Source organism: Cydia splendana, chromosome 10, assembly GCF_910591565.1.
Source record: "Cydia splendana chromosome 10, ilCydSple1.2, whole genome shotgun sequence".
NCBI lineage: Eukaryota > Metazoa > Arthropoda > Insecta > Lepidoptera > Tortricidae > Cydia > Cydia splendana.
The window spans coordinates 4,312,440-4,331,169 of record NC_085969.1 but is presented as its reverse complement, the minus strand read 5'-3'; the positions used below and the strand labels follow the sequence as shown (position 1 = coordinate 4,331,169).

General features: G+C 37.5%; 1 protein-coding gene across 2 annotated transcripts in view; it reads left to right on the top strand.

Annotated features, from left to right (window-relative positions):
* Positions 1-18,730, top strand: part of LOC134794174 (serine proteinase stubble-like) — a 219,436-nt gene that overhangs the window by 139,240 nt on the left and 61,466 nt on the right. Inside the window, exon 3 of one of the 2 annotated variants that reach the window (XM_063765896.1) lies at positions 6,461-6,544. In XM_063765896.1, the coding sequence (XP_063621966.1) occupies positions 6,461-6,544 (84 nt within the window). Of the gene's footprint in view, positions 1-6,460; positions 6,560-18,730 lie in introns of both variants that reach the window. The other variant, XM_063765895.1, reaches the window with a different exon arrangement.

Here is an 18,730-nt window from a genome sequence, read left to right as displayed (position 1 = left end):
CACGCGCAGGTGACGTCCGCCGCCCAGTTTCTAGACTTATCCCCATTTACTCCGCGCATGAAGACGGTGTTGACACACGTGGGGGAGACTGTCGTAAATAGCTATTAGGGTTCATGTATGTGTTTAATTAGTCTCTACGTTTAGGTTACTATTTTTACTTTTGTATATCATGTTTTACTTTGTGCTCGTATATTATGTCAAATGAATTGCGTGGAATGTTTTATATCTAGTTATAAGTCTAGGATTCATGCTCCTTTCATACGTGCTTAATATTGTACCTATTTATAAGTCTAGGATTCATGCTCCTTTCATACGTGCTTATAATTAACGAGATTGGCAAAAATATACATTACTAACTCTGCATGATACACCCACTAGTTGAAGAAGGTACCAAACGGCCTTGTGTTTTACTATATAAGGCAGAGCCGTTTCGTGGCTTATTCAGAGATATCAGAGACATCAAGAGAGCTTCACTCATACCAGCCTGAACACTCTCCAAGTGAATAAATCAAATATATGTGTTTTCATTTCACACAACACATATACCGGTAAATGGAGGTATAGCGGACTTCGAGACAGCACAGCGGCCAGCGCGTTCCAGCGGCGGATTTCTACGCTTCTCCCAACGAACCCCCACATCACGAAAAGCTACAGTCTACACTCCACAGTGACGTTTGTTAGCACAGCCTCGAGCGTAGGGGAGACCGGGGACGAGAGTAACGGCCGGTCGAATGTAACAAATTGTCTATAGGGCTGAACAATACGCACTGCAACTTCTGCTAGCCCAAAAACCAAAACGTACTTAAACAAATATAATTTTGATTTGTCTGAAAAATACAAAAACTTTTTTAGAACATAGAAGGATTGAGGATATTTTTGAACCGTTTATAGTCCTTTAAAGTACCTAGGGAATAAGATAATCGTGGCAGTAGTCGCTAGTAATAACTAAAATCTAACAAACCGTTGATAATCGTTTGTCCCTATCTGTCATTTTGACATTTCCGTTAGTTAGAAAGAGACAAAATTTAACCGAAGTTTGTAAGAGGTTGCCTAGTTTTATGAATAACGGGGTTAGTAACGAAGAAAGATTAATGCAGACAAAATTTACAAAGATCACACTGCAAGTCATTTGAAATCCGAAGTAATTCTACGCAATATACGTACCTACATACTTATTTAGCTGAAGGTTTTCTCTTACTACCGTACCATCGGACGGCTATAAATCGAACCCCTGTACTCGACACCTGTCCAAATGGAACAAAATGTCTTTAAAAGCACGATCTGACTGACAACGTGTAATCGTGTACCCCCATAAACACGTATAACGTTTACGATGCCATATTTTATCGGGGATCGTAAAAAAACTTGACGAAAACTGGTAAAATATGGGTTTAATCTGGTCTTTTACGCGTTGAGAGACGTTAGAGTTCATTTACGTATAATTTACGATGGTGTGCGTGTTTTTCATTTGTCACTTGAAAAATATGAAAAATATTAGAAAATGTAAGAAAGTTTTTTTTACAATAGGTTCAAATAGCCGACGCCATATGCCAGATGACTTGTGGGCTAAAACAACAACCAATTGGGTCCCACATCAAACCCGGGGTCGCGGCAAACCTCGACGGCGTTGGTGAGATGACCTCGACGCCTTTGATAGGAACTGGTGGGAGACGGGTCAAAACCGGGATACGTGGAAAGGGAGGAGGGAGGCCTTTGCCCAACAGTGGGACGCTCTAGGCTCATATAAATATAAAAAAAATAAAAGGTTTAAGAAACGAACTACTTCTTTATAAAGTCAGATGGACTAAGAATAGGTACCCGCGGCAAGTAAGATGATGAATATTGAAATTGAAGAGATGATTTCACACAAAGTGTTCTTTTTGCCCAGTATTCCTCTTGCTCTAAGTACGGTCACAGACTTTAATTTTGTTGATCCATCTAAGGTTCAAGCTAATTTGGTTGTCAATACTAACGATATGAAATGTCCAATGTAAAGTGAACCCTAAATGGCTCAACAATTAAAGTCCGTGATTGTACCTGGGAATATGGTGAATAGCAATTTTTTCATATATTTTATCTTGTATGTTCAATTACTTACTTTAAAGCGACGATGGTAAGTTTTTACTGATACTTACTTACCTAACTACCAGTTTTTAACACTGATAAAAAGCATCGAAAAACATTTTGTTAGTTTTGCCCCATGTACCGTCACGCTCCGCAATTGATGCGTCATTTAGGGTCCTAGTTAAATTGGTTGTTCAATACTTACGCCATAGAATTTCCAATTTAGCAAGAGCCCAAAATGATATAACAATACCGCGTGGTGACTGTACATTCATTATGTTGTAATGCCTAAATCCTAGACCCATAATCATAAATTAAATCGCCTAGGACCCCTTTCAATGCCTTTATCTAAGTCGTGTCCTTTGTGTTCAATGTGAAGCTTTTAGGTACCCATTTTCTTATTATCTAAGCTTTTCGGTTGTAATAGAATATATTATATTGTTATTTCGTTACATACAATATATTTACTTACAACGTGTTTAATTTGTAATATCCCTAGTGTAAATTTCATTCGATAGTGTGACGTTAAGTGTCATTTTTTATGGGATTTTGATTTTCCAAAACGTCGCGCTTAGCGCGCTGTTCAGAATCCCATACAAAAATCGACATAACGCAAACGCGAACGCTTGTCACGTTATCGAATGAAACTAACTAACTAACTAGGTATAACTAGAGGTTAACAGAAAAAAAAATTGTAAAGGTGACGTTCGGATGTCAACTGCAGGCTGTATTACTGTTGCGGTCGTTGTTGCCGCCGCTGATTCTGTCAATTCCCTTGATAAAATGAGTAACGCCGTGAACGTTATATTTGCGGCAATGACGCGGCGTTGTTATCAAAGAAAATCACGTCACCTTTAAGTATACTTTCGGATCACGACGGCAGCAACGTTACAGATGTAATGCATAAAGAATAATAAAAAAAAACTGGGCAAGTGCGAGTCGGACTCGCGCACGAAGGGTTCCGTACCATAATGAAAAAAAAAACGGAAAATAAATGCAAAAAAAAAAACGGTCACCCATCCAAGTACTGACCACGCCCGACGTTGCTTAACTTTGGTCAAAAATCACGTTTGTTGTATGGGAGCCCCATTTAAATCTTTATTTTATTCTGTTTTTAGTATTTGTTGTTATAGCGGCAACAGAAATACATCATCTGTGAAAATTTCAACTGTCTAGCTATCACGGTTCGTGAGATACAGTCTGGTGACAGACAGACGGACGGACGGACGGACAGCGAAGTCTTAGTAATAGGGTCCCGTTTTACCTTTTGGGTACGGAACCCTAAACATTACGTGTCTTGCTATTTCAGTTAGTCTCGGTACAAAAAGTACTGAGGTTGACTGAAGTAGCATGACAAATACGAACGTTTCAAAGAAAATACGATGGAAAACAATTATGCACTACACTACATCTGTACTATTGCAACGCGGGCGTTGTCACTGTCAATTTCCGTGATAAATTTCATTGCTATCACGCTGTCGCGACTACAATGTTCAATACACCCATGTTTTACCAAAGAGAGTGACAGGGATATCACCCTCTTCAACGCCAGTCAGTCGTCATCCGAATGATACCTTAATTCCAATAATTAGAACTGTCATTATAATTTCTGTTGTTATGAATTTGATTGAGTAGACAAATAACTTAGCCAGTTTTAACAATGGTAACAAGTAAATAAAGGCTCCTTACAAATTCTCTAAAGACTTATTCAAATTTGTGAAATTTTCAGAAGTTTCAAATTTTCAAAAGTTCTCTAATACATTTAACTGTCCGACAGAAAAGTAAAAAGTCTTGAGGCTAAAGTATTATTATTCAACAATTCAACAAAGTAGAACATTTTCTTTGTCAGAATGTACGATATGACGTCAATCCAACAAAAGATTATTCAACACAAAGAAAAAGTCTTCAAAAAAGCTTTTATTCCGATGAGCTAATTTCAACCCTAAGATTACTCATACTTTTAATAAATAGAACCCTGTAATATTGAGGCAGCGATATGTGTATTATGATGTGTAATATGTACTAAGAAAAAAGTTCCAACACAATTACACGGTTTGACAACAAAACCTGTAGCTGTGTGCTCTAAATCAGCATGCTTCGTCCAACGTCCATCGCGAATCTAAAAATGGCGGCGCCAAGCCGTCTGCCCCCCGACGTCCGTTCATCGCTCAAATCTGGGACAACTTGCTGTGTTGCTTTATTCGTGTGAAAGTGCTTTATGGCTGGCATCTAGTTTGTGTCACGTGATGTCTCACACGTTTTAATATGAGAACGATATTTTATAAAACATGCAGTATTCTTAGTTTTGAAATTACTTTATTGAGCGTGATCTATTAATTATGTCATATCGTCCTTTCGTCAACCCCTTTGTCAGGCTGTAGTAGCCCTGTTTGCATATGGGATTTGTCAATTTAATAAAATGTGTAAATTATAAATTTCGTCCTATAGATGACCTCTTTTTTTAAGTGGTTGATAACTAACTAACCCCTGAAGAATATTTTACGCTTCTAAGCAAGCCTCTGTATTTTTTTCTCAGGCTGATATCTGTCAGTTAATTTTGGCAAGCGCAACATTAAAAAAACTAAGCAAACAAAATTGCTCTTTCAACTGTAACACATTTAACATAATATCTATTTCCCTAGGAATAATTGAAATCATATCAGCTTCAAAACAGCGTTTCCACAATATCGTAACTAAATCATTACCGAGTCAGAAAGGCTGCGCATGCCCATAACGCGGACAGCTGATAGCCGCGGAGATTTAGTGCTCCCGCGCAAGCTGAACTGGGCCGGTGGTCCTCACTTATCTGACTGGACTACAATACGGTTATTCATAGTACTGTTAGTCATTTACAAATAAAATGTTGCGGCGGATAAGACGTACGTGTTTTTTTTCTATTTAAGGATGATTTTTTACTTTTACAAGTTTTTAGTTGGACAGATCGATTGTCTGCCTGACTATGTGCAGATCTATCTGACTGGACTACAATCCGGTTATTTACAGTACTGTTAGAAATTTACGAATAAAATATTGCCGCAGAAAGAGTTCGCAAAAAAACGTTTTTCTATAGAAGGATTTTCTTTTACTTTTACAATTTGACCTGGCTATATAGTGACTATGTCCGAGCCCAACCCTCACTTATCTGACTGGACTATAATACGGTTATTTACAGTATTTTTTAAAGTTTTTAGTTGGATTCATTTAGTTTTCCCGCGCAGACTGAGTTCAGATGATGATCCTACTTATCTGATTGGATTATAAATATTATAATACGGTTATTCACAGTAACTTGTAGTATATTTTCATAAAAAGTGTATTCGCCTCTATCAAAACTCTTTGACCTTATGGTACTGTATCTTAATATACATTCATGAGATAAATACATATTAGAAATACACCGTTATGTTTATGAGGAACCTTGATATTTTACTACTAATATTAGTAGTGTAATATGTAGATTTCTGACATTAGGAACATTTTACATGTCCAAATTGAATTGTATTATGAACCATACAGAATAAACATCTCTCTTATAATGTAGGTAGGTAGTAGTTTTTTAGTGTTCCGTACAAACTTTGTTCACGGAACACTTTTGGGATCACTTCAGTCTTGCAAATCAGTTAAATGCGTTTTTTTAAAGATTACTGTTGTATTTATAAAAGTTGCGATATATTTTTCATGTCACTAAGTATTTCATGTCACAATCGTAAAGCCCTTGAGACCTATTTGCAGAATAGATCAGACCTAATCTTTTCAGTCCGGTCACCCCTATGACTAACTAGGGAACCTGATTTTACCCCTCCTCCCAATGGTAATAAAAAATAAAACGTGTACGTTTGTTGTATTGTTATATTAGGTCAGTTTATTACCCCCTTAAAATACCAATTATACCCTCACGGGGGTAATTACCCCCAGGTTAGGAACCACTGGAATAGATTACCGTAAAATGGGGTGAGTAGGGTCAAAACTGAAATTAAAACCTCGATAACATTTTATTTTTACATATGAAAACTGAATGGTGTATATAATAAGTGTTCCGGACGTTTGTATTTTAGTTTTTATTTTATTTTGGGTAGTTCCATTTCATAACTTTGACGATAAGAGGAAAACTCACCTCACCCCGTAGTGCCTCGTATTTGGGGTGAGAGGGGTTTTCATACAAAGATGATTTTGGAAGATTGTTGGATCGATTTTTTTTTATTAAGCGTATTACTATAGCTCGATTTTAAATTGGAATACATTATTTTTGTAGCAGTAGCCTTAAAATCCCTTCTCACCCCCCTCTCAAACCTTCTCTCCCCATTCATAACCCACCTCTCCCCGCGTAACCCACTCACCCCGTTTTACGGTATATTATTTATTTTATTGATTTAAATGTACTGTTTGTTGGTTGCAGGTGTGCTTGTGATGACATGGTGGTGGGCGCTCGCGCTGCTGGCGCTGGCGCCGCCCGCCCGCCCCGCGCCCCGGGCGGGCAACGGTGAGCAATTTTACAGTAAGCATCTTGGGCACTGCCTGCTGACCATTGCTAGCACTAACGGGTTGAGCACTATACAGAGGGGTTGGGCACTATTAGTAATACTTAAGTATACGCATAATTCGGCGCGATTCGGGAAATGAATTAGAGATTAACTAGATACGATATAGTAAAGATATGTGACGTCCCACGGGTAAAGGTACCTTATGGCGGTTGGCGCTTACGCTATTATTAACGCCGCTCCAATATTATTGCGGCGCTATGCGACGTAAACGCCGGCCGCCATAAGGTACCTTTTTCCGTGAAATGTCACATATCTTTACTGTTTCATATCTAGTGAGTCATTAATTCATTTCCCGAATCGAGCCGATCGTGTATTGAACACGGAGGCATGAAAAGACAAGTCTCTTCTCAATAAATTAGGCTACATTTTACACTGTGTAGTTTGATACATGATAATAACAATGACGATTGACAATTCACTTTGATTTGAAGATCGCATTAGGTGTATTTACTCTCTCAAATTTATGCCGAAACTAAAGAATCGCGCTATTGGTGCCGCTTGTCCGCCTCGCGCCCCGGGCGGGCAACGGTGAGCACTCTTGCAGGAAGCACGTTGGGCATTGCCTGCTGAGCATGCTAGCACTACGGGATACTAGCTGGATTGAGCATTGTACTCTTTTGTGCATCAAATGCGAGTGCTAAGGATATTGTGGCTCAGAAATTTAGTTTACAGCTGATCTGATCCAAAGTGAAGCCAAAAAACAATTATCTTTATATCTCATTCATTATTACGAGGGAAATGTAAGGATGCTATATATATGTCTGCATACTGTATCAGAATAACATACTTGATACGGCTTCACTAGTTCTTTATTTGTTTAGTCCACTTGACGACATTTATTTTACTGCTTGCATTCAAACACACGTGCACGCAAATATTGTCCTACTTACTAAATAGAGTAACCTACTTTATGACTACAGTTTTATTTAAAACGAGGTGTTTCCAATAAGATTTTAGCTATAATGAAAATATACTTCATATCGCGCCAAAAATTGTGCAAGTGTCTCGGTTTGTATTTTATTTTCATTTTGCTTGCAAAAATACAGTCGTTTATTTAATCATGGAATGTTCTGTGAAGTGTGGCATGAGTAATATCACTATCTTATTCAAATTTAAGCATCAAATGGGACATCTAGTGGGTACGCTAAGCACGCTTTGCCTACGAATCTTTCCAAGCGTGATGCTCAACGTTACAGATAAAAATAAAAATCTAGAAAAACTTGTTACCTAATAATATTTAAAAAATGTACAAATGGAACATTGCAATGCTAGTAAACAACGCGTTATAAACACCGTATTAAAGAATGTGGAATATCCCGCAGCTATCTTTAACATACACAAACTATTTATGCCTAAGAAACATGCCTAAGACAACCTCTCTTTGGCAAAATTTTAGTGTGCATATTTTGCCCAAAAGGAGACTTATTTTCGAATATGACATATGGATGAAATTGAAAGTGTATTTGATATTGCGAGGACCCAAAATATCGTCGCGACTGTCAACCGAATGTCTTGCAGAGCCCTTGAGTACAAGGTCTCGGTCATATTGCAAGGAAAGACGGTGGCAAACTCGAAAAGCTCATTGTGACCGGCAAAGTAGATGGGGAAAGGCCTGGACGTGGACCGTCCACGGTGGACGCATTCCAATACGTTGGTCCGACTCCGACCAGATCTGCACCTTTCTTAACTCCACAGTTCACATGGCTCTCCACACCGCCAGAGACAGAAACAGATGGAGAAAGTGATACAAAAGAGAGGTCACGGACCTTAATATTGAGGAATACGACGCAAGGAGAGGAGGAGGATTTGACATTGCGTATTGTATCTGACAGAAAATTTATATTCCCGTTGAACTGGTATTACATTGGTCTTCAATTTTTGTTTCAGAATATGCTTTAAGGACTCTTACATGTTAAAATAGGTTACGTAGTATGTGCCAACGCGTGGTCCATATTTGGGAAGAATTTATATAAGGGCAGAGGAACAGGGCTCAAAGTTATGAGGGTGTGGGTTCGAAGTACAAAGGTGCCGAAGTGAAATAAAATCATTTGTGCGTATTCCATGAGCTTTAGCTCTTGATGGATCGTGTTAAATATTTATTGCGATATTTTGAGTGCGTTGGAAGGGAAGGTGTTTCGTATTTTTTTACCGATGATTTTCATACGTTGGCAGGTTCGCGAAATTTTTGTGCATCAACATTTATCTTTTAATCTTTTATGGCAGAATTAATGCTAAGAGTTATTGATGTCTAGTGAAAATAAATAAATGCACGTTAAATAGTTATATTTTCTACCCTTCCAAATCTTTATGACAAAAATTTTAGGAATTACTTAATGAAAATCTATATTATTAAAGAAACAATAAATGAGGTGAGGTTCCTCAAATTGTTTAAAATCGACTTAAATTTATATTAAATTTACGTAATAAAGTGCATACCACAAAATTGTTTTGTTAATATAATATATGTTTCTATTAAAAGTAAACATACTGCGGTGACCTTAACTAAAATAATAGAATAACCTACAGTTTTAAATTTGGTGAATTAATTATAATATAATTTTCAAAAACCCACTAGTAAAATACTACCTTTTTATTCGACTGGCCTAATTCTATGTTGTTTTAGGAGAGAGTGCCCAACGATAGTGAAACCATCACCACCTGTGCACACGGCCCTAAAGGTTTCGAGGCCGACGCCCTCACTTTTGTTACTATTACTTATGAATTATTAAATACGCTAATTTACATGTTAAGGCTACGTTCGTCAAAAACTTATCTTTGTTTAAATTATTATTGCATAAGACGTAATTATATTTTATGCCACGTATGCTGCAAACTAGTATACCTACGGCCCGCATAGCCTTTATCTCAATTGTTCTTTTCCTTTTTTGTTTACTAACTCCATGATCTGAGTATACTATTTACTCGTATTTCTTTGTACAAGCCTAAAGTTTTCCACTGCTATTTAAAAGCCTCGTTCTAACAAATTACAAATTTTTGACTTATCTCCCAACAATAGGTAATTGTGAATAGTGTTGTACAATGCACTACAATTTGGTGAATCATTAAAAATACCTCTGTCTTCTTTCTTTTGTTCGCTTTTACTAAGTATTAAGTAACCTGTAATTAAAATAGCTTTTTCAATCTCGTACCTCACTTAGGCAACTCAGCAAGCTTCGTTCCCTAAACACGGTACTTACTCGACTGAAAAGCTCTCTATTATATCACGATTGTATAAAATACTAATAAGAACTAGTAAATATTATATTTCATTCATCATCATCATCATCATCATTATCATTATATTCAATAACTGGGGCCCTAGAAAAGATGGCAATCGTACATCGACAAACGCCAAACGAAAAGGAAACAAGTATCGTGATGGCTGATTCTACTAAAAGTCACGTGAGTATTCTATTGTCTATACATTATTTAAGTTTCGATTGACGTTTTGTATCAACGATAGTCATCATGGCTTGGCTGAGCGGCCAAAAATATGCATCGTTTGTAGATAGGTCACTCTGAGTACCTCCAGATTGTCTTTTTGTGGAAGAACCTGGCCTTAAACGTAGTTTTCTCACGGCAGGATGGAAGTAATGTTTCATGGGTGAGGGTAATTTGTAATGGTTTCTTTAGAAAACTCGCCGCGACTGGAGTGGCCTCGGATCTTATTTCCTGATAAATTATGATTCTAACACCGGCTTTATTTATATGTGACAGATTTTAGCATCACAATGTTGTATAATATAAAGGAGCAATTACACTGGGGTCGCCTTTGCGCCAGGCAAAATACATAATTTGATGCGGCGAACGATTTAGAATTGGCACCGTGTAACTTGAACAATCACCTGCAATAATATGTTACTCTCCGAAGGCCGCAAAAATATGTGACACGCTTTTATTGCCCTAAGTACTTACAAATACAATCGTGTCAGATATTTTTGCGGACTTCGTTGTGTAACATATTGGTGTTTCTTCGTACCCTGTCAAAGGGATCTTTCTTACATGGTTAATTTTTAACCAGGTTTGCAAGTTGCCAATGACATTAGTATACCTAATGTATGACAAGATTATGACAAATTAAGGTCACAAGGTTCGTTAGGCCTCTAAAGTACCCAAATACATACGCTAATCTTACCAGCATGTCAAAATTAATGTTATTACTGTCGTAGTCAGATCGTATAATCCGCCGTATTACATTACGGCTAGCCGTTTTCAAAAACAGGGGCGTTTTGAAATGCGGCGGCTCGACGATTAGCCGGATTGTCACTGCGATACGTTCTTCAATAAGGCGGCCTACGTTTAGCCGCATCGTACTACTATTTTAGATTGTAGAGTGACCATTGCTTTCGGTCGCCTACGTAACCGGAGTTTGACAATGTTTGCAATTTAATTTATTTTTACCATGGTCCCACCGCACAACATGTGTTTCTTTTCCAAAACAGTTCCTTCACAACTTAAATAGACGGAGCCCCGCAACCGGGGCTCCTATTTCTGGGCGGTTTGCCCTTCGGGCATCTGAAGCTACCTAACGAACCTAACCTACTTACCTACCTACGCTTTTTTCCCCAAAGTGTCTTTCACGGACGTCTCACTAATCAATAGGTAGGTAGGTTAGGTTCGTTAGGTAGCTTCAGATGCCCGAAGGGCAAACCGCTCAGAAATAGGAGCCCCGCGAAGCGGGGCTCCGTCTAGTTAAGTTGCGATGGAAATGTTTTTTGAAAAGAAACAGTCCGACGAACTCCAGATTTGATGGACACCCCAGCGTTTGTCAGGCAGCGCCACGGGTGTTAAAAATGGGAACTATAAACTGTCAAAGCGGCGGCTAATGACTCGCTGTATTACATTACGGCTAGCCGTGTTGAAGAACGTATGGCGCCGAATACATTCCGGCGGATTCTCATTCAGCCGCATTCAATCCGGCTAATCGTTAAACCGCCGCATTTCAAAACGCCCCTGTTTTTGAAAACGGCTAGCCGTAATGTAATACGGCGGATTATACGATCCGACTGCGACATTACTAAAACAATTGACACATATTTCGCCTGACGTACCGGAAAGCAAATGATTTGGCGTTGCGCATTAAATAGAGAGCTCGGCAAAATGACTGCCTGTCTTAATCTAAACGCCATCTAAATGGTCAAGCGTTACAGATGTACCTAGTGCATAATTATTTTCCATCGTATTTTCTCGGAAACGTTCGTATTTGTCATGCTACTTCAGTCAACCTCAGTACTTTTTGTACCGAGACTGACTGAAAACATATTAAGCTTTGCGACCACCAATAAAAACAATTTAAGCCAGCATGTACCTAAACCATGATCTTGGAAATTTATTTTGAAGAACCTAATTAAATTTCCCTCTCACGGATACATTATTTCATTAATCACGGCCTAATGTCCGTCGCATAAACGTTAATTATCGCTAATGCCCTTTTAGGGCATTCGTCACTTTCTGATCCGGCGATAAAGCTGTAGGCGGCATTAGATCCGACTGTTTGAGCAACTGTGCCGTGATTTAAACCTCTGTGACAAGGGCATGTCGTAGATTGCCTCCGACTAGATCGCGTATAAGAAGTCCTATGTAGCATTAACAGTGCTTATTACCTACTTAACATGTATACGAGACATGTTAAGTAATAACCACTTGTGAATTGCGTGTTTCGGTAAACAAAAAGTTGAAGAATACTTGCCGTGTTAGAAAATAAAAACACTTTCATGGGCTAGTTTTTTTAGGTTACGTATTTTAAGTCACTCACGCGACAAGTTTCCGAGAGCCTAGGTTTCCATTTTCAAGTACTAAAATATGTACATGAGCAGCCACTACAGTAACTAAATTTTAATTACTAATTAATAACTAATTTAAATTCACTTTCATGGGACCAAATTTTCACACTGCTTGACGCTCGTCAATTGTCAAATAAGTAATGTGATTCACCACAAAAACAACTTAGACGAGACTCCATCGTCATAACTCTCTGCATGAATCCAATCTTAACTGACATAATATGATCTACGGCCTAAATAGCTTTCGTAGAGTAACAAGGACTCATACAGCTTCATCGTCGTTATTGTATGCGCCTATTTCACCTAATTGACGATGATTTTTCCTGTATATTTCTGAATCAGTAAGTAATTACCCGGCATCAATTTTCCGTTGTTGACGAATTGTAGGGAGAAATAGGTTAACACTGATAGGTGACAATTTTATTGTCAGCGTAGTGAAGCGAAATAGAAACCAGAGCGTAAGTGATATGATCTTTATCAAGACATTATTATGTCGTGCGCGTTTTGCATGCTCCATCTACAGTGGCACCGATAGCATCTTGAACTGCGGAACCCTAAAAAGTGGAAGTTCAAGCATCGCGCCGATCTTCCGATAGCCCTTTGCGTCCGAGATTTCTCCCGCAATCCAGTCCGAGAATCTTTATGTACATTCATGTACATAGATCGAAAGGGCTCGAGTAATATACTACTTTTCACTGACCTTTGGTAGACTTTATGGCGTTGTAATAAGGTTGACTATTCGTATAAGTCGACTGTGATATATCTAATAGGACATATAGCCTTCTTTGTACGGTACGAGAAAGTAAAAGTTTATGGTTTTCTTGTCTTCAGTACCCCTAGTGTAAATTTCATTCGATAGCGTGAGGTGACGTATGCGTTTGAATTAAGTGCCATTTTGAGTTTCCAAAACGTCCCGCTTGGTGTGCTGTTCAAAATCCCATATACAAAAATAGACATCACGCGCGAACAGCCTTCACGCCTTCGAATGAAAACACTAGGGGTTCTGGGGTCTGCTTCTGTCTATGGGAGTGACGTTGAGCAATTTTAAGCGAGATTTATAGAAAGTAAGTTACGTAGACGATCAGATGTCAGTTGGACACTGCTAAGGCATTCGTGGTAACGCTACTTGTATGTGGGGTAGATGAAGTGTATGGTCAATTATACTATAAACGTACGAATTAGGTGCCTTACATGTTATGTTTTAGAGGAAAACTCGATGTGACCAATGACTTCTGACCCTGATTCAACAAACATAATGCCACTTTAATGGTCATAGTCGGTACATTAGTGTTACTCCGTGAGCAAACATTTTCACTTCAAGGAAAGTTGAGGAAAATACAAATGTTTGAGTGCTTCTTTGCTTATGCAAAAGTTAAGGGAATACATTTGTTCTGTGTTGTTGACACAAATGAATCATATGATTATCCAAAGAAGTTTAAGAAGTGTAGGTATACAGGGTGGCTAAAAAATAACTGCATTCCTGTTGCCAAAACCTCCCTGGCAACGGGAATGCAGTTATTTTTTAGCCACCGTGTATAAAGAGATTAAATAGTTTTAAGCTAGGTAAGGCACGAGGGTCAGGGTAAGTCAGTCATCTTGGGTGAAAGATTTTCATTGATCCTGAAAATGCCTTGCGCGTTGATTTAGTGGAAATATATAATTATGTAGTGCTCCCGGTGCTAATATTAAAATTTTGTTTACTTAACAAAAACCGGAATTACTTAATGGTTCTTGTATGGTTTTGTTTATAAAACCGGTATCAAGAGCACACTCTAGTTAAATCGAAATATTCGAAGAAAAAATATATCAACCGCAGTTGATCAAAGTGGATATCACGCTATTCTGTCACAAGTTGTCATAGTCAAGTTTATCGCAAAATGAAAAGATAAAGTTTTGACATCCATTGACACCACTAGTTAATTAAAAGTACTTATTAATGATTAAGTACGTAATTATGTATGATTGGTGCCGTTATATAGCTAGAAATATTTCCCTGTTCATCAGCTGTGATCAAAATCGTAAGAAGTGTTTGTTCCTATTTCGTTTTATAAAGCAGTTAACTCTTCTTCCTCGCGTTATCCCGGCATTTTTGTCACGGCTCATGGGAGCCATTTTTATTTCTTTTTTTTTACGAAAGCGATTTCCATCTGACCTTCTAACCCAGAGGGTAAACTAGGTCTTATCGGGATTAGTCCGATTTCCTCACGATGTATTCCTTCACCGAAAAGCGCCTGGTAAATATCAAATGATATTTCGTACATATAAGTTCCGAAAAACTCGTTGGTACGAGCCGGGGTTTGAACCCGCGACCTTCGGATTGAAAGTCGCACGCTCTTACCGCTAGGCCACCAGCGCTTTTTATAAAGCTGTTAACAAGCAAGTAAAATGGCCACTTACCCAAAAATGTGAACGGTTTCTTCATAATTAGATATGTGGTACTTATTGGTGCAGAACGCTAGGCTATTAGACCATTTCATTTTCTAAATGTAATTGGACCATTTTACTTTTCAGTGCAAAATGCACTTGTTTCTTTGCACTCAAGTAGAACGTACTTATAAATTTAGAGTGTTAATAAACAAGGGAGGAAATTCGTTATTTTTTATTATTTAGCATTTACCCTTCTTTTAACTTTATAACCCTTTTGGTTGAAGGTAATTTCTGATCAGGGGTTCAAAAAAGAGTCCAACAGACGTATTATGGATGGCTTTATCCACGTTTATCCACGTGATAAAATAACTGTCACTTTTTAACACCGGATACCGTTTTATTACGCTTCGGCTGTCACGTAGACAAAAACGACCATCATATCCGTGCAGGTTGTCCCGCCATTTTCTGTTAAGTCGCCCACTCCGGCGTTGCTGTTGTGGCGTCCATTACGTAGCTACATATTTATGATGTACAGATATGGAAGTAGCGGAAATTTCAAAAAAGTTGGAAACGTTCTCAAAAAATTCAGGACAGTTTCATAGGAAATTAAGGAAACTTTCATTCACTCTAAACGAAAAAATGAGAAGTATCCGAAATTTTTAAATGTGGAAATTCCGCAATTTTTGATACTTTCCGACGGCACAACAATATAGGTATTTATTTATATTATGTATTTATAAGAGAACATTATAATCTGTTTATTTAGAAAACGAATAGGTATTAATCCTGTTTGTTGATTAGTGATTACACTATTTTACATTACCTTATGACCAATTGTATATAATAAAAAATATCCGAACATAAATTTAAAAAAGGATTTAAATAAATCTGAACACTAAAGCCAAAGCAGGGCAACCTGAATTATAGTCACAATAAATTTGGGTTGCTCCGGACCACCGGCCACCTCGTTTAAAAAGCTATGCATTTCGTGAGATAACTTCACTGTTATTCATGCGCGATCTGCATAAAAATGCATTTCTTTATGAAAAATAAATTTTGCATGTGGCATTTATTACGAGAGGAACTCAATTTTTAAACGAGGAATTGGTGCAGTTTGTTTTCGGAGGAGGGTTATAGTTTCCCGATATTAAGAAAAGTTGCGATTGGTCAATAAAAGTTTCTATAAACTAAATTAAATTTATATATGTCAATTCTTGTCATTACAATAAGTGACGTTGTAAAACTGCGCATTGTACCTACAGTTAAGTCGCCCGCGGTACAAATCCCGTGGGGTCATTTTTGAAATCTAGTCAGACTTCTATAGTAGGTAAAGTTATTCTAGTTCGTCGACTGTTTTTTTTTATGAAAGGCAATGTTTGGCATTGTTAAGTATTTACTTCCCAAGAGTATTCTGTTTATGTATAGGTATTGTATTTATTATAAGTTAGTATTACTTCAAGCAACAATGTATTATGCAAACTCCGACAAAGCGTCGGAAAAGCGTGTCAAATGTCACTTTCGTTGACCGACGGTAATGTATGCACGTAATATACGCCGCGCCGCGCTTCGCACGTGCGGCGTGTGAATAGGCCCACGGATCGCTTAAATAAATAAAATGCTTGCGTATTTATGATTTTACTTACAGATATGTTATTTTTTTATTTAAAAATTTCACAAAACAAAAACGGAATGCACAACAGGAAAACTTAATGTTATGGGGCATTCTCTACCAGTCAACCTTAAGGCGAAGCAAAAAAACATATTCATAGCTAAAGAAAATTATTAATAAGAAGTAGGTATACGATGTCATACCTATCTTAAAATTTTATCACAGATATATTAGCTCACTCGTACAAATCTCGATATGTTTCTTACAATAACTATTCTTCCTTAAGAATAAATTTTCAGTGGGTTATTTTATTTCACAAAGAATTAATATAAAATTTAAACATCAAAGTTTGCTGATGATTCCTGATTGCACTCGATTTGAATTCTGGAGTCCGTAAAGGTGTAACATACACAAACAATTATTTTCCTAAATGCTTTTTCCTTTTTTTTAACAGATGTATAGATTTCTGCATGTTTAAATTTTCATGAAACAAATTTTAGCACTAAATGCTACAAAATATAAATTAATAGAAATCCAATGTGCAGGAGAAATTCTCAACATTAACCCCATAATGCAATTAAGTGAATAAATAACAGCTTATGAAGTGTTAAATTTTATCATGAAAATGCGTTAATTTTATAGGTAGCTCAAGAGAAATCGGAGAAACGGAAAACATTCGTTCCGGAGATTATTATTTACATGCAATCATTATTAATTATTAACTTATATTGTAAATTGAAAGGCACTCGAGAATATAATATTTATATAAAAAATAATCGTCTCAGCTAACAGACTTCTACATTAGATGGCGCGGCCAGTCCAAAGTCTATAATCTGAGCTCTTTTGGATGTAAGGATCGGCAACAAGTGTATGGTCCCCATGAAAGACCAACTTTGCACTCGTTTGTAACCATCCTGGTATATATATGACTATAAAAAATATGTTTTTGCTTCAAGCATGACGCATATTATGCCGACTGTTTTTTCAAATAAAAAGTACTTATGATACTATAACACTTTAAACTCTCGCGTTTTGTACACATATGAATTACCCTTGTACACATGTGAATTTGGAATTAAAGGTAAAAACAATGAAATTATATCGCGGTAGACCCGTTTGTGTAATTAAATATGTGTACTTATGATACTATTATGTAGAATGGGGGTGAGATCGCTTTGATATTTTCTGGAAAATAACGCCTTGCCTTGTATGACGTTTTTTGCTTTTGTAATTACCGCTTAACTTCAAACTCTGGTAAATCCATTTGACCCTCTCAGCAAATATCTTCCCTATTACTGTTTTATAATACCAAAATCACACGATCTGACAGATGGATTTACCCGAGTTTGAAGTTAAGCGACTCATATTTAGTAGTACTTACACTGGCACCACCACAAAATTGTAACAATTTCGCCTAACACAATTCCTCTTGAGGATTGTACCACTATTTATACAGACAATACTCTCCCAGGTGGTACAGGTGTACAGTCAGATCAAGATGGCGGTGGTACATAAACATAACGGTCGAGAGCCGAGTTTATCTAATCTCATTTGGCGAAATGGCGTGATTTCAATTGTGCGTCTTTTAGTAGTGGGACACAGTGATTTAGCGCTTGGTGAGCATTTAAGATGTATGGATGGATGGATGGATGTATGGATGGATGGATGGAAGACTGGAGCATTCTATGAAATTGTCTAGGTACCGTTTGTCCCGTACAAACGCGAATTTTCTGAAGATTTGCAGGTATAAGAGTTTCCTTTTCTATGTCAAATGGTAAAAAATATGCATAGAAAAATAATCGCCTGTAGGTATAATAGCAGAGGCTTTACAGTAAGCACCGGAAGACATAAGGCATTAATTTCGGAACATGCGTTGCGGTTGAATTGAATCAGCGCGAACACAGCGAAGGTCGACATTTAGAAAATGTGATTATCAGAAAATAAAATCATTGTTTGTATTTTTTTTTCATAAAGATAACTAATTTTGGTTTATACTTACTTAGGGCATACTTAGAAAAAATAAGTCGTCTCATCAGAATCCAGAAACTTTCAGTAGGTATGGCCACACGAATAAGTTTTTTTATCGAATTTTGAAATTGGAAATCGACCGCTGGTAACCGTGTACTCCGTACAGTAAGTGTCCAACAACAAACGCAGCCGGAACGGTCATTTTCTCCTTTCCACCGCTAAATGAAACAATTGCGCGCGCGCCACGATTGGATCTCCTTATTAACGCTTATTAGCTAGATAGGCATTAAATCGAATATTATCATGGTTTACACTACGGTCTGTGCAGGCTGACCGCTTTTCACGGTGCGATAGTTATGGGCACGCACTGTAAAGTTAAGTGATTTATTGACTATGGA